Below are 16,291 nucleotides of genomic sequence, written 5' to 3' on the forward strand. Positions count from 1 at the left end.
AAGTACCTCATCTATTTATTGGAGAAAGTTGAGAATCAGTTAAATTATTTCAACGAATATTTATTAAACCCCATCAGGTGCAGGGTACTATACTACATTCTTCAGGTAAATGCAGATAATGTGCCCCCCTGGCCTCAAAGAGTTTACAAGGAGAGATTAAATAACAGTCAAAGGTCTAAACAACAGCTTAAGATCACAGTAGATGAATTATTCCAGGGCAGCATATGATTGATAATTAAATAAATCATGTACTCTAGGTGCTAAGGGGGATTCAGAAGAAAGAGATGCCATTTTAGGCATCTGAAGTCTTTCAAAACCTGGTCCGTTCCTACCTTTCCTATCTTCTTACAATTCCTCATCACATCTATTTGGATCTAGGGATAGTGGACTACTCCTTCAAACACTATACTCCATCTCCTGACTGCATGGCTTTTTGCTAGCTCTTGTCCTTACTATCTTCCCTTGTCTCATGATTTCAGGTACATTTGTAAAGGAAAGTAATTTACTGGCTTATCTGAGAAGGAAAGTTACATGCCTTTCTCATGCAGCCACAGCAAAATAAACAAACAATTCAAAAGACCCATTTGGTGGCAAGGCAAGAGAAAAAAGATAGATAATCCTTGATTATGGCAATAATTTCTATAGTTATTTTGCAACTCATAATGCTTTATCCTCTCCTACAATTGATTACTAAATAAATTTCAAAACTATTTAAAAATTGTGTTGGCTAATTATTTCCACCCCAAACCAGCCTTTATATTTGGGAACCTCAATTTCTATGTCAATGACTCTCATGAAATAATTTTACTTCCCAGTTTGTAAAATGTTCAGTTCTTTTACACTATCCCTGTCACACAAAGGAACAGTCATTCTTTTGGTCTCCTCTTTGCCCACTAGGATTCTATTACCACAATCCTTGACTCCCAAATTCCTCTATTTTACCATATTTTCTGTCAATTCAATTTTTTTCTGTGCCTCACTCCTTCATAAAATGATTCTCCATCCCACCCACAGTCTCCAGTCTTCTTTCTTTTTTTTAACTAGACTTTATGCAAATATAAATAACATGAACCCCTAGCCTCAAAGATTTTACAATGAGAGTTTAAACAACAGCCAAAGGTCTAAATGACAGTTTAAGACCACAGTAGATGAAATATCCCAAGGCAGTATATGATTAATAATTCCTAATTCCATTTTTTTCCAAACCATGTCCTTCCTCTGACCTTTCTACTCTACAAAATATACAAAATCCTACAGTTAACTATTTGAACTTTATGTTACCATGTATCCTTAAATCCCTTGCCCCTCTCATTCTATCACAGGTCATTCATTTGCAAACTATAGCCCTAGATTATCCTCACCACCCCCTATTTTTTCTCCTCCTTATATGCTACTGAATACAGATGAAGGAAGACACACAACTATGCTCTCTGCTGCAAATTTATATTGTATAAAATGAACTTTATTTTTCAATGATATACACCAACCCTTTTATTGTTTGATGGATTCTTTATCCTCTCTCAACATTATCTGTCCCAAAAGTCTATTTTCCAGCTGCCTGAACCACTGAAAAACCTCTTTGATCCAGTCTGATAAAAAAAAAATGACTTTCCTTTTCCAATGCAACCCTTCTACTCATCCTCTCCTCTATCCCTTCATGCTTCTCCAGGAACTTGTCCCTTCATTTACTCCCTCTCTCTACATCGTTTTTAACTCTCCTTGTATACTGATTCCTTCCCTTCTGCTTGTAAACATGCCCACATCAGCCTCATCCTTTAAGAAAACTATTTGAGTGTATCATCCTTTTTCACCAGAATTCTATATGTCTATCCCTTTGCACAGCACAAATTCTAGTAAAACGCTGTTACATTATTTACCTCTCCTAATTTTCTCAATTTCCATTCACTTTTCAATTTCAATTTCAATTCAAGAATTTCTGAGCTCGTTACTCAAATGAACTCAATGTTACAAACGATCTTTAAACTGCCAAATTCATAGCTGTTACTCATCTCTCATCCTTCTTTATCTCTCTGCAATACTTAACACTGTTGACTACTATCTTTTTCCAGACATCCTCTCCTCCCTAAGAATTTGTACACCCTGGAAGTTTTATACTGGACCATAATCTCTTCTTTCTTTACTCTTTCTATGATTGTTTCTGCTATCTTGAATTCAATTATCATCTCCATGCAAAAGACATCAAAATCTAGGTATCCAGCTCTAATCTGTCTTTTTTTTTTTACATAAAAACAGTAAAATATTTATTTCCTTAGGGAAAAAAGGGGATTCGAAATGATTGTGATCACACTTCCATCTAAAATCTCTTCCCACATTACCAGTTGCTTTTTGTACTTATAGACAGCTCAAGTTTACATTTATAAAACAAAATTCATGATCACCTTCCCCCCGAACCTTCCCCTCTGTCTAGCTTTCCAGTTTCTGTTGAGGGAGCCATCATTGCTTCAGTCAACTATGTTGGGAATATTGGAGCCATCTTCAACTCTTCCATCTCTCTCACCCCTATCCAATCAGTTGCCAAATCTTATGATTTTACATCCTTGTTGTCTCTTATAGCCACCTCTTTCTTTCCACTGACATGACAGCCTTGCTAGTTCAGGACTTCGTCACTTCTCACCTATGCTTTTACAACAGCCTTCAATTACTCTCCAGGCTCATTCAATCCAAACTTCCAAATCGTTATTCCATAGCATGGAGGAATGAAAAGTGGTTCATGAGCCAGAATCAAGGATGGAATTCAAATCCCATCCCTTAACACTCATCATCTCTGACACCTTTTATCTGAGAACACCTTGGATGAGTCCATGAACCTATTTAGATCTCAGTTTCCTCATCTGTAAATGAGGGAGTTGAACTCGATGACTTTTGAAGTAATTCTCAGTTCTCTGTCTATGGTTCTCTCCCAGCCTTCTCAAGAAGCTCCAGGAAGGCCCCCGTTTCTCATATACAAACTCTTCCTTTTTGGCATTTAAAGCGTTTTACATCTCTTTCCAATTTTTCAAAATTAATGCACATTCCTGTCCTTTATACACTCCATCTTCCAGCCAAATTGGCCTGCTGCGAGTCAACATAAAATTCCATCTTCTGTCTCTGTTTCTCAACATGAACTGAACCATATGTCTGGAACGTGTTCCCTTCTCACCTGCCTCGTAGAATCTATCTCTTCCTTCCTGGCTCAGCTCAAGGGCCACATCCCACAAGAAGCCTTTCCTGATCCCCACAGATGCTCGCTCTCCTTTTACCTCTGTTAGAATTTACACTGGCTTACTTTGTCCATATTTTCATTTATATTTATGTGTACTTGTTCTTGCCTTCCCTCCAAAATGACTGTAAGCTCTTGTCGCTGAGGGCAGGGGCTAATTTGTTTTCTGTTTGTGCTTTTCAGTCTTTGCACTGCCCTCCCCCCCCACCCCCAGTGCTTAGAACATGGGGTGCTTTAAAAAGCTTGTTGAATTAATGAATTGAAGAGAGAAACATTTTAATTGCTGTCAAATATACATTATTAATAATAATCATGTTAATTAATATCACTTGGCACTTCTAAAATGTAGGAGACCCTAAACTCCTACAGATTCATTAAAAATTCTTTGGTTGAAACACACAAACTCAGAATCTTAAAGAGTAAATAGGAAACATTTATATTAAAATGTTTCCTGTTTCTCACCATTTTAAAAATAAAATCTGAGTTGATGTCTAAGTCTGTCACTGTGTTTGATTATTTGAACACATACAAACTTACTTAGCATCTGTTCCCCAGAAATATGATGGATCATTTAGAAGCTATCATCTGGCTTCTCCTCCATCCTAAAAGGCAGTAATGATGAAGCTCTTGGCTGACTTGTGTTGGAGCTCTTACTAAGACAACAGAGCCCTAAAATAACCATCTGATGCAATTCATGACAGCGATGAGACTGTAAGACAGCCAAAGACCTACTCAATTATGTGAGCCCCCAAACAGAGGACTTCCTCAATACTGCTACTTTAATCAGACACTCAACCTCCACCCTGCCCATTCCTCATCGCTACACACTTTAATTTTCACAAGGTTCTGCCACAACACACAGGGAGAGGAAAATGCAGTCGATGAAGTGTTCAAAGGACAGATTTTGACAGAGAAATGGATTCTTAGGAGCTCCCTGTTGACTCTCACTTTTGTGCATGACAGTGAACAGAAAAGCTCATTAACTTGAGCTTCCAAAAAAGTTTATGCATATTTAGGCTGTCCACAAACCTCACACCTGAATCACAAATATAAAGAGGTTTAACTATGTGACTTCATGATCCATGATGGTAATTCAATTCAATTCAAAAACATTATTTAACCTCAATTAGGTCTGAGACACTGGGAGAGGCACTTGCGGTACAGGAGAGATACGACACAGTTTCTGCACAGTCATTGCCTTAAAGAGTCAGCATATGATGAATGAAGCCTTTCACATGTCGTTTCAGCCTGTCATTCTATGTTATTCCCCTTCCTATATGATATTCCAATCAAATTGGCCAACTTGCTGTTTGCTACACGCCCATTTTATCTCCTACCTCCATCCCTTTTCCAGGTCCATCCCTCGTGCCTGGAATCTTTTCTCCTCCTCACTTCTGCTTCTTCAAGTTCTTGGCTATCCCTCTTAGCTACACAAGGACCCCCTCCTACAAGAGGCCTTCCCTGATTTATCAAATTGTTAGTTCCTCTGGCCCTCCGCTACAAGTGACAGATGAGTACTTAGATTTCTAAATAAAGAGCACCAGGCAAAGTTAGTAAAGAGCTACTGATTAAGAGCTATCACTGTTTTTGTTTTCTTAAGTGTAAATCATATAAGAACAACTAAATTAAGCATCATACATCGGGAAAATAGATGTTAATTAACAAGGGATTTACTCAATTCACTGAGTATAGTCAATATCATCACATTATTACCAGGGAGAAAATAAAAATGCATCTTAACTTCTATCCACTCTTACTGACGTACAGTAAAATATATTGGCCAATATACTTATTACTGATTTGGGACAGAATTTAGAAGTAAAAGAAGATTTAAAAATCATATTTCATATTACTGAAGTTAACAGAATGCATAATGAATATAGACTTTTAGAAAACATCAGAGTAATTAGATAATAAAAAGAAAAGAAATTTATGAACAGTTATATTGATGGGATAAATGCAGAATTATCTCTGAATGAAATAGCTCTAGTTGGTAGCAGGTTCATCTTTAGACATACATACCTTTGTACCAAGATCTAACAGGCTTTCCTTGTTTGGACAGATACCAGACCCTAAGCCACCAAGGGCATAGGCAGAACGTATCATCACTGGGTAGCCAATCTTGTCTGCTGCCTTTAAAGCATCATCAATCTGGAAACAAGGAAAAAGAGTTTTATAGAATGACCAACCTCAGAAAGATAAGACAAATCAAAGAGTTTATTCAACTGACACAAATAAAATGGGGGCAGGAGAAGCAACGTTAAAGTTGAAGCTTATTTAATTATATTTCCTTAGCTCCTTACAATTTTAAAAGGAATTAAACCTAAACAAGTTTTTTTTTTTCAGTCTTCCAAGGAAAATAGTTTTCTGTCTTCTAAAACAACTCTTTCTACATAAGACTAATTAAATGTGTTTTGACAAAGGAGAAGTCATTGGAAAATGTTTATTCAATTTTAAGTCTTTTGCTACTTTCCTTAAGCAAAAGTACCTTATGCCATAAGAAATACTTTCCAGAAGATTATTATGATTTCTAAGAGATAACAACCCAATGTTTCACTGGTACCTTCAAGACATTACCTCCAAGTAATGAACCTGGCAACTGGAATGTAAATATACGCATCCTACCTTCCTGCTTTTCATTGAGAGCCAATATAAAATAAGACCAATTTTAAAATAATGAATATAAGGCAGTAGCTTCCAAAAGTATTCAACACACCTACATTGGAAATGCTTATTGACATGTTTCAGTCCTAAATATTTATGCTATCATTTGATTTTGCAATCAATTCTTTGCAGAATTCTACTGATGCTCATCTTAATCATGGGAGATGAAGAAGTTGAATGAAAAACTATCTCCTTGATAATGTGGTTGGACTCAGATCAAGATTAAGAAAACAGAGACTATTGGACAGATTTATAGTTATAAAATTTAACACAGACCAAAAATTATCCTTAAAGTGCATAAATGTTCACTTTAAATATCCAATGTATGGGCAACTCACAAAATGAAGCTTGCTTCAATGCATATCATGACTTTTTTTCCCCAAGATTGATTTTATTCCAATATAATAATTCAAATGTCTCTGACCTTGTGAAATCTGCTATTCATTCACACATACGGCAAAAGTGAATGATTGCTACCTGCCACCTTACAAGCCAGTGTCAGACTGATTTTTCAGCCCAAGGAACTTGAGTTCTAGTGGCACTTGTACCCCTGACCTACAGGGCGACCTACAGTCTGTCACTTCGTCTCTACACTCTCTACAATTAAGATAATATCTGACCCCTATATTTTTATATGAATGGTACAGAAAAGACATGACTTTTTTAAGATATCGAATATACATGTATGAATATATGTCTGTATAAATTATACATGCATGCATTGTGTTTACATATAGGAGTCAAACCATGATCATTGTGCACCACCCTCTCAAAACAAATATTGGCACCATTTCCTTACTGTTTCAACTGCAAAGCTGGGAGCAATTTTTTCATTAATCTCATTCAGTTTGTCTGAGAAGAGTTGCCTGTCCTCGGTGAACATGATAGATTCGACTGAAGTTCCCAGGACTTTTACTCCATATTCTTTCAGCACTCCTCTTTTGAACAGCTCCACTCCTGTAGAAGAGCCAAACCCAAAGTGCTATTTGGAGAATTTCAGACTGACTTCTGACCTCCCCTTTAGCAAGCCCAACTATGGTGTAGTTTTTTTAACTCGAGAAGTCATAATGGACCCTGGAATGATAGCCTAAAGAAATCTACATTGATTTAAGCACCTTGGATACTTACCTCCCAATTATCTTCATCATCTATGTTGATTGACTGTCTCTATTATTTAGGTAGGAATCATAGTGTTGTTCCTTCAGGAAAATTTTAAGGAGAATGTTGAGGTCTAAAAATAAACTCCTCCTAGAGGGTCGAATCTCAGCACTTTTCTCCCACTGCCTCTCCAACTTCATTCATGAACTTATGTCATGTAGGGCTCTTACAAAAAGCAAAGGGTGCCTCTCCCTAGAGAGTTGTTCATTTGCCAATTTGCTAATAATTAAAGGGTTGTTTTGTGATTTTTTCCCCTTTTTTGCTGGAGGTTCCAGAATGTACTCACAGCATTGTTGAAGGTGAGCCTATAAATACAATCAGAATAACTATTTTCCTTAAAGTTCAGTTCTTATCCTGTTCAACTTTTGGGAAAATGCTATACAATAAAATTTATGTCTTTAAGCTTTAGGTACAGCTTATAAACTAATTAGCCAAAGGTACATAAGATCATCTCCCCCTAAAGTCAGAGTCTTTCACCTTCCTGTAATTAATGACTATGATACTTAATTGGCATATACACTTTAAAAGTCACAAATTTGCCACTATATAATTAGATAATTTTATTCTGTATTATGGTCAAAATCAAGAAATGATCACACATTAACACAGTTTGAAAAGGAGGGAATCTGTAGCCATAACATCATAGACTTTTTTAAGACCTTGAGATTTCAACTAGCCCATTCCCAGCATTTCAAGGCAAAATGTCTCCTTCTGCCTACCTGATACTCTACCACCTACTCACCCTTTAAGTAATCTTACATAAGGGTTTATTTGCTTAAAGATAGTCAATAAGCTTGGGTTATAGTTTTCCACTAGCCTCTCATATAAGATTTGCTATGTAATTTAGGCCTGCCTAGAGATAATAAAACCAATTAATCAACAAGTATTTATTAAGTGTCAACCATATTCCAGGCACTGTTCTAGGCCTTGAGGATACAAATATAATGTATCAAACAATCTCAGTCCCTAAGGAACTTATGTATTCTAAAATATTTAAACATGGGTTTTAAAGTAGTGAACCTGGGTTGTTTTTATTTATCTGTATCTGATTTATGTCCCCATAGAAGAATGTAAGCTTGAGGGCAGGAACTATTTTGGTTTTGTCTTTCTATCCTCAAAGAAAATTACCTTGGACATAACAGATACTTAATAATTGTGTATTGAACCAATTTGGCTCAAATCCTAGTTATTCACTTACTACTAGTCACTAGGGCTCTCCTACTCTCAGTTTTTGCATCTTTTAAAATAAAGTGGCTGGACAGAATGATCTCTAGCATCTTATATGACTAGGTCTATTACTAAAGCCATAGTGGAAATCCAAGTGATAAAAAAAAAACCTAGTCAAATTCTCAAATTATTCTTTATTCCTTTCCTGAAGTTACCATTGAGATGTGGAGAGCAAAAGGAAGTTCAGGTAAAGTACAAGATCAGTGGAGCTTGGAAGAAAAAGGAACAACTAGAAATACATTTGTTTTCCCTAGAGAAGGCTCTAAGAATTCAGTGGGAAACTCTAAACTTCTCACCTTTCCTCAAGATCTTTATGAAATGGGCCTGGTAACAGCTATCCTACCCATTAAAAAATATTTTCTGCTTCTTATAAGGAAAATATAAAGCACAATAACAGGTACAAAGAACTCACCACAATTGAGAGCTGTCTGGCCACCCATGCCCAGAATCAACCCATCTGGTCTTTCAGCTTTTATAACCTCTGTAACAAATTGGGGAGTGATTGGAAGGAAGTAGACAGCATCAGCTTGCTTTAAGCCTACTTCGTTGGTCTGGACAGAAGCGATGTTGGGATTCATCAAGACAGTTTTCACATTTTCCTCCTGAAAAAAGAAGAAAAGCTAAATCACAACTCTGAATACTACTTCTTCCTTTCATATTTCAGCTCCAAAACTGCCAGAGTCCAAGAACAAAACAGAATGATGAAGAAAATGGAACTCTGCCCGACAGCGAGGCTGCTTGCCTCTCCACTGTTGGTAAACCAAATGACAATGTATGTATTTTAAATGAAAGCTAATGTGCTCTCCTTTGGCCTGAGGCAAAAGGAATCTATTTCTAGTGGACCATTTTTTCCAGGCTTTCATCCCTGCTGGTAGTGCTATAAGAAAAGAACATTATACAACTGTCTGTACATATTATCCAAAAAGAAAATGACCATATGGTTTAAAAATACATACATACATGAAGAAAACTGTATTCACTGCCTCATTCCTGACATCTGGAAAAACTCAATATAATCCTTCACATGGCCAATGAAGAACAATATTCTTCTAGACCAGGATACAGGTAGCACTGAGCCAAACAAGCATCATAGGACTCATTCTCTCACCCTGTGTTATCTAACTTCTAATTCTTTTATAATCAAAATTACAAAAACATATTTGTTGAAAGGAAGATCTACATAAAGTCATAGAATCATAGATTTCGAACTAGAATGGAATTGAGAGGTCATCTCATCCAAACCTTCATTTTATAGATGAGGAAGCTGAGATTCAGAGAGCCAAACTGTCTTGTTTGTTTATTGTTATGCACTAAAAAAAATCAAGTGAAAGTTAATAAGTAATAAAGCCAGGTGATTCTATGTCCACACTAGGCCAGTCTGGACACAAGTTTAGAACCCAAGTCCTGTGACACCAAATCTGGGGTTCATGCCACTGCACACTCTGCCTCCTACTTCTTCAGAATATCTTTAGTCAGTTAATAAACATTGTGCTTACTCTATGCTAGGTACTGTGCTAATCTCTAAAAATACAAAGAAAAGCAAAAGACAGTTCCTACTCACATCCTTCTCTACCTAAAGAATTCTTAATAATCCTTCCAATGCCAGATCATATGCCAGGAAACTAGCAAAAAATGTTCCAGGATTCCCCCACTGCATAATGATTTTGCTGCCCCTAAGAGTACACACAGCATTTTGTTTGCCTCCCTATGATCTATATGTCATATGTTATTCAGTACTACTGTTATTTATGTATAATGTATATCTGTCTTTAGACATGCAAATACTGTGATGGCTGGGATTAAATCTCTGCAAAACGTTGCATGTGACTGAGCTTGGTAAAGTTTTCTGACCACTGTAGGCTTTTAATAGATTGTTGAATTTGCTATCTAGAATATCATCTCCTACCTAATTATAGGGAGGTGGGTTATAACTCCACAATTCAGACATGAAAATTTACATAGAAAAGCACTAACTACCTGAAAAAATAGTACAAGAACATTAATGCTTCCTTCATCTACAAGGCAAAGAAAAGAGAGTGGGATGAAAAATTTTACATAGTAAAATTATAATTCCTTTGGTGTATCAGTTGATGATCCTAATTTTTCTAAGGTTAAATTTATTGAGATGCAGTTTTAGGATTCTGTCAATTGTAGATATCAGTGGGAGGGAGGAAAGACTCTCATGTGAAAACCAAGACCCCATGAGTTTAGAGCTGGATGAAGTCTTGGAGACATCACCTAGTCTATACCTTATTTTACAAATAAGGAAAAGAAGACCTAAATATGTAAAAGTGGTTTATTAGTCTCACCACTAACTTGCAAAAGAGCTTGAGTCAGCCCTAAACCCCCTGATTGTCAATGGATTATTTCAAGAAGGAAGACAATCATAATCATGAATAGGGTTGAAGGTATGAGTGAAGCTTGATGATCTTTAGTGTGTGAAATTCACTTAAAAGCCTTCAACTCTTCTGAAATTTAATGAAGTTTGTATGTTAGACTAAACTGGAAGAGGCCATAGAGATATTTAATTCTCTCTTGTCTTATATTTGAGGCAAATAAACCTTACTCAGATAGGTAGGTCTAAGGAACTTAATCAAGTCCCTTGAAGAACTCTCTGGGTACAGCCCAGACTAGACACACCATCTTGAAAACTCATTCAATTATTTTTATTGTTTAGTCTTTTCAGTTGTATCTGACTCTTCATGACCCCATTTAGGCTTTTCTTGACAAAGTTACTAGAGCAGTTTGCCATTTCCCTCTCCAGCTTATTTTACAGATAAGGAAATGAAGGCAAATGGAAATTTCAGTGACTTGCTTAGGATTACATAGCTAGTAGGAATCTGAGGCTGGATTTGAATCAGGCTTTTTGGATTCTAGGAATAGTGATCCATCTACTAAACCACCTAGATGTCTATACATGAATTAGAAGAACCTTTGAAAAGATAAATTCAATCATGAAGCATATAATTGATGAGATGTCTTCTACCTCTCTTTAATGGATGCCTGTTAAGATTACAAAAATCTTTAGATAAGATTTTTTAGACTATTGGCATATCTTATATGACATTTGCTTTTCTCCTTTATCCAACTTTCCCTGGCCTATTCACCTTTCCTATAAATTAAGCTTATTTTCTATGAACTGCTTTAAACCAATGCTGTGCCCGAGGCCACATTGCCTTGAAATGGTTTCATTAGTGAAAAATCTGGGCTAGCAAAATAAATAAGAATTCCAAAGGGAAAGCTAGCTAATGACTTGACTGAGGCTGAATAGATACTGAATGTTCAATGGTTTTCTTAAGTAATGTAGACAAGAAGAGAACAAAAGGTCTTCTAGAGCTAGTCAGAATTCAGTTGACCACTTGATAACAAAATAACATTATCTTGGTTTCCAAGTCATCCTGTTGGCAAACAGAGTTCCTTCAAAGGCTAGGGAAAACTTTCAAAATTCTGTTTCAGAACAGGGAGATTAAAGATTATCTATTATCAGCTGACAATCTACAAAGATGAAATACACATGATTAGAAATTGGTGCTATAATCAAGTCAATATTATGGGAAATATAACCTTATCCTCAAATAATTATTTGGCAAAAAAGGACCAAACAACTGCATCAAAAAGTGGAAGGATGGGAGATATTCTCCTCCCAGATCTAGGAAGTGTTCTTCTCTTCATTCTTTTATTTCTACAGCACTTAAGAAAAATATTGGCATTTTGCTGCATAGTAACCTTGTATAAACTGATCATCTCATTTTGGAGCCCCTCCTTCCTTTGCTAGTTCTGATCTTGGTGCTAATCAGTCGATCCAGAGGGAGTGCTTGCTCTCTGTGACCTTTCCTCTGCTAATGATATGCATAATTGTTATTGTGCTACATGGCAATCAGGCATAAATGGCAAGAAGTTCATAAAATGACTATAATTGCTGTGACTATCACCTAGCCAACCCCAGTAATTTCTAGGGTCAGGTAGGAAAAAAGAAATGGAAAATGGACCAAACAAGAAGCTACTCGTTGGTTCCTCTGAAGACCCTTGGATGGCTTCCCCGTTTCTATGGCAAGGAACATACCCTTCTGAAGAATTGTCTAGAGTCAGAATATGTAAGATAAGGGTTCAGATATCAACTTGACTTAAAGTGGGGCAGCCACCTACCCTCTTTACCCTGATTCACTTGTTCCAGAAATCCAGCAGCGATTCCTTTTTACTGCCTTTAGATATTCTTTATCTTTCTCCTACCCAGAAAGTGGCAAGGAAAGGGAAGGATAAACTAAGAGAGTGACAAGCTGGCTTTTTAGTGAATGTTACAGAAAACTGGGATTTTTCTTAAGGTCAGTGCAGATTGACTGTGAATAGCAAAAAGAAGAAAATGTCTGTGGGTGCTTCTGGCTTGATCAGCCAAACACAAAGTTAGCAGGAACTAAGATGGGTTTGGGCTGGTGCATTTTCCAGAGGATCCAAATTCCCTACAAAAACACTGCCTTTAGAGCACTTTCTCCCACAATGCATCTTGAAGATTTGGAGGTCATGATGGAATTATATAAATAAAATAGTGAACTGGGGAAACCATTCCATTTCCATGAAAATCCATCTTCTTGAAGTTCTTCAACTTAAGGAACTTATAGTATAAGACAAGTTAAAGAATAATGGAAAATAATTTTAGTTTTTATATAAAATCAATAACTTTTCTAACTTTTCTCTAAATGTAAAGGTTCCAAAAGGAGACATATAGTTTATTATGACTTATGAAATAGGCTGTTAACTCCCTGAAGAATAAAACATGAAAAAAAAACTATGAAAACAATTATAAATTACTTTACAACACGTGTGTTGCCATAAATTTTAAATAATGAAACACTAATCAGACTCATTCAAGGACACAAAGTAGTGTTGATGAAGCACAGTATTCTCTCACCTTCATGGCTTTTACAGCTTGCGATCCTGAGTAATCAAATTCTCCTGCCTGGCCAATGGACAGACCCCCAGATCCCAGGATAAGGACTTTGGAAACCTTTTTGCAAAAAAAAAAAAGATAATCATTGTAATGATTTAGCTATATTTGAATGATGGTAAATAAAGACAAGAGAATTCATTTCTTTTCATTCATTTGAGTTTGTCAACAGAAACTCAAATTTGAAATATATAAATTCCTCTGCTCTCTGATTCATTGTAGACCAAAGAGTTTAAGACATTTCTTTAACAAAAAACTAGTCATGTTTTATACAAATTATATATACTCTACAATTTTTAATATAATTGTTTCTTTTTACGTTGAGAAAAGCTCACAGTAAAATCACAATAAAAGATATATTTAAATACAAAAGATACCAATGTTGTATTATATTATTAATTATCTATTTGCTTTTATTTAGAGATATCTTGTTATTATTTTTATGACACTGATGAAGTTAAAATTTTAAAGCAGAAACCTTTTGTCTACCATTCTTCATAATGTCTCAATTAAACTCTATCTCAAACATCTGTACTTCTGCTACTTATTAGGTAGTGTGACAATATAAAGAACTCAAAGCAAAACAAAGTCCTTTTATCCATTAAAAGTTTTTACTTGCAAATACCCAACTACTGAGATTGAAGTTAAAAAAATGACTTCTAATGTAATCATGAAAAAGAGAATCTCTATACATCTAAATCATCTAAAAGAAATAAAACTGCTCTGCTTAAATTTTGATTGATTGTGATTTTGCCATTACTCTTATGTAGATATATCTCATGAGACATACTCTTCATTTCAAAGTTATTCTGTAGTGAAAATCCATTATATATATGCATATATATATATATATATATATTCATATATACATATATACTAACCTCAATTCTGGATGCTACTAGTGCAGGCTTAGGTAGAACTGATGTCACAGTGGTTCCTTTCCCCTTCTTTATCAGTGACAAAAACGAATCAAATAGGTACTGTGGGGAAAAAAAATAAACAAATACTTAAGATTTCAAAATTGTCCCAGTTATACGATTGTTTTCAATATTACCACAACAAAAACACATCTCAATGCTCCTACAACACCACTATCACAGTAAAAAAATAAAAGTTTCTCACAATCTAGGAACATTCAAAATGATAGCTTCCAGGTATAGATAGCTCTTAGTTTCATTTTTTCTACTTCTTCAAACTTAAATTTTTGACAGAAAAATTAAAGTTCTTTTCCTTGCCTACTCTGGTTACTTCTGACTACAAAGTATACATGTGCATCTCTGTATTTTCTTTATTTCTAACAACTCAAAGTACTAGAGATGTTTTTTTTCCCTCAAACTTTACCAGAAACTTTACTTCTGGGCTCTAACTAGATAGAAGTTTCAACCCAAGGGATTAACTTTTCAGGCATTTAGAAGAGCCAAAATTAGAAGTATAGGGAATGTTGGTGTATATCCTAAATACAATGTTCTCAATTATTAATGTAAGGTAAATCTTCCGGAAAGGACTTTTAAAAATTTAAAGTTTCGTATAATAACCCATGTTTGATTAGGTACGGAAGAACGATAGTTAAAATGTAACTATGACTTGTTTACATATGTTAGGAAGACAATATGATTCAATTAATTCAACAAGCACCTGCTATGTTCAAGGCACCAGGGTTACAAAGACAAAAAAACAACAGTGCCCTCCTTCAAGGAGTTAATATTCTAGATGCTTCCTACTAATGATAACGTGCATTTCCAGTTAACATTGAGGCAACAAACTAATGCTAATGCCACAAAAGAGAATGCAAAGGAATTGGTCCATGAAGAGGAGAGAGGAGAGCAAGGAGGGTATTTTTTAGACTGCTCCTCATTTCACAAAATCTCCCCTCCAAATACAATGCTCCAGTTGACCTTGACGAAGAACGGTCAGTGTAACAAAACAGCAAACCATCATACAGAGAGAGTTCAATTTCCCAGATATGTCTCAATAATGCATAGAGAAATTCTTCTAAGCAAAAGGTTTTGCTTGCGCACTTAACTAACAACGTACAAAAGTAATAACATTTAAATTAAAAACAAATCTCCTCTAAGCATTCCTTATGGTTCTTCTCTTAAAATGACTGAATAATATTTATGTGCACACATGCCCTCTCTCCTTCCCAACACCCTCGATACCCAAACTTCTCCTGCTGCTGCTTATTCATCCTTAGTGGCTACACAACCAGTTGCCATAGGGATTTTTGTGAAGTCACAGATGGGGGATTAAAATTTCATTTCAGTTATGAGAACAAGAGAGAGCAAGAGGGAATTCATTTGCATAGCTCAACAATTGTAAACTTGAGAACTGAAATGTATTAGAATGATAATGGATTTATACAAAAATAGCATCTGGTTTCCTAAGGACTTTCCCAATTTTTTTTTTCAAAAGAGAAAACTTCCTCTATGACATTCACAAGCAGATTTTAATACTTAAATTTGTTACCCAAGTATCCATACAAAGGCCTTGATGGCTGTTTTTATTTCTTTTTATTTCATAAAAATGTTCAGTAATAAAAAAATGTATTTTGGTTAACAGAAATCATCCTTCTGACATACCTCTGTGTCTGTTGGCCCTGGACTAACTTCGGGGTGGAACTGGACACCGAAGATTGGTTTGCTCTCATGCATAATTCCCTGAAAGACAAGAAAAAAGAGGGGGAAAGAAGCTTCAATAATGGCTTTTACTGGTATAAAAAAAAAGTTCAAATAGAAAAACTGAGAGGAACACCACTCAAGAGACCTTCTGAAACTAATAGGTAGTACCATGTAACATCTGGAAATCTCAGGAACTAGAATGTGGAAAATATTGGTCTTGATTGATGACAGAGACAGACTCATGGGCAGTCCATCTTCAGAGGCATTCTGATTTGGTCTAGATCCCATTGATCATCTCTCAGAATATATTTGATCTCCAGTTTTACCTATCCAGGTCTAAGTGGCTTCTCAAAGCTTCTCTGAGATGGAACAAAAACTGAAGGCCCACTTGAGTCCAAAGTGGGTCTCAGATCTGTGACTAGGTCATTCTGGACCTTCAACCCTTAGTGATGGGTCAGAACT

At 35.8% G+C, this 16,291-nt stretch overlaps 1 protein-coding gene across 1 annotated transcript in view; it reads right to left on the reverse strand.

Moving 5' to 3' along the window:
* CPS1 (carbamoyl-phosphate synthase 1) overlaps window positions 1-16,291 on the reverse strand; it is a 148,442-nt gene that overhangs the window by 87,552 nt on the left and 44,599 nt on the right. Inside the window, exons 11-16 of the mRNA XM_001369228.5 lie at window positions 15,791-15,868; window positions 14,093-14,191; window positions 13,176-13,271; window positions 8,682-8,871; window positions 6,684-6,841; window positions 5,243-5,371 (exon numbers count right to left, since the gene is read on the reverse strand). Of these exons, the coding sequence (XP_001369265.1) occupies window positions 5,243-5,371; window positions 6,684-6,841; window positions 8,682-8,871; window positions 13,176-13,271; window positions 14,093-14,191; window positions 15,791-15,868 (750 nt within the window). The remainder of the gene's footprint in view (window positions 1-5,242; window positions 5,372-6,683; window positions 6,842-8,681; window positions 8,872-13,175; window positions 13,272-14,092; window positions 14,192-15,790; window positions 15,869-16,291) is intronic.

The sequence above is a fragment of the Monodelphis domestica genome, chromosome 8 (assembly GCF_027887165.1).
Source record: "Monodelphis domestica isolate mMonDom1 chromosome 8, mMonDom1.pri, whole genome shotgun sequence".
Lineage (NCBI taxonomy): Eukaryota > Metazoa > Chordata > Mammalia > Didelphimorphia > Didelphidae > Monodelphis > Monodelphis domestica.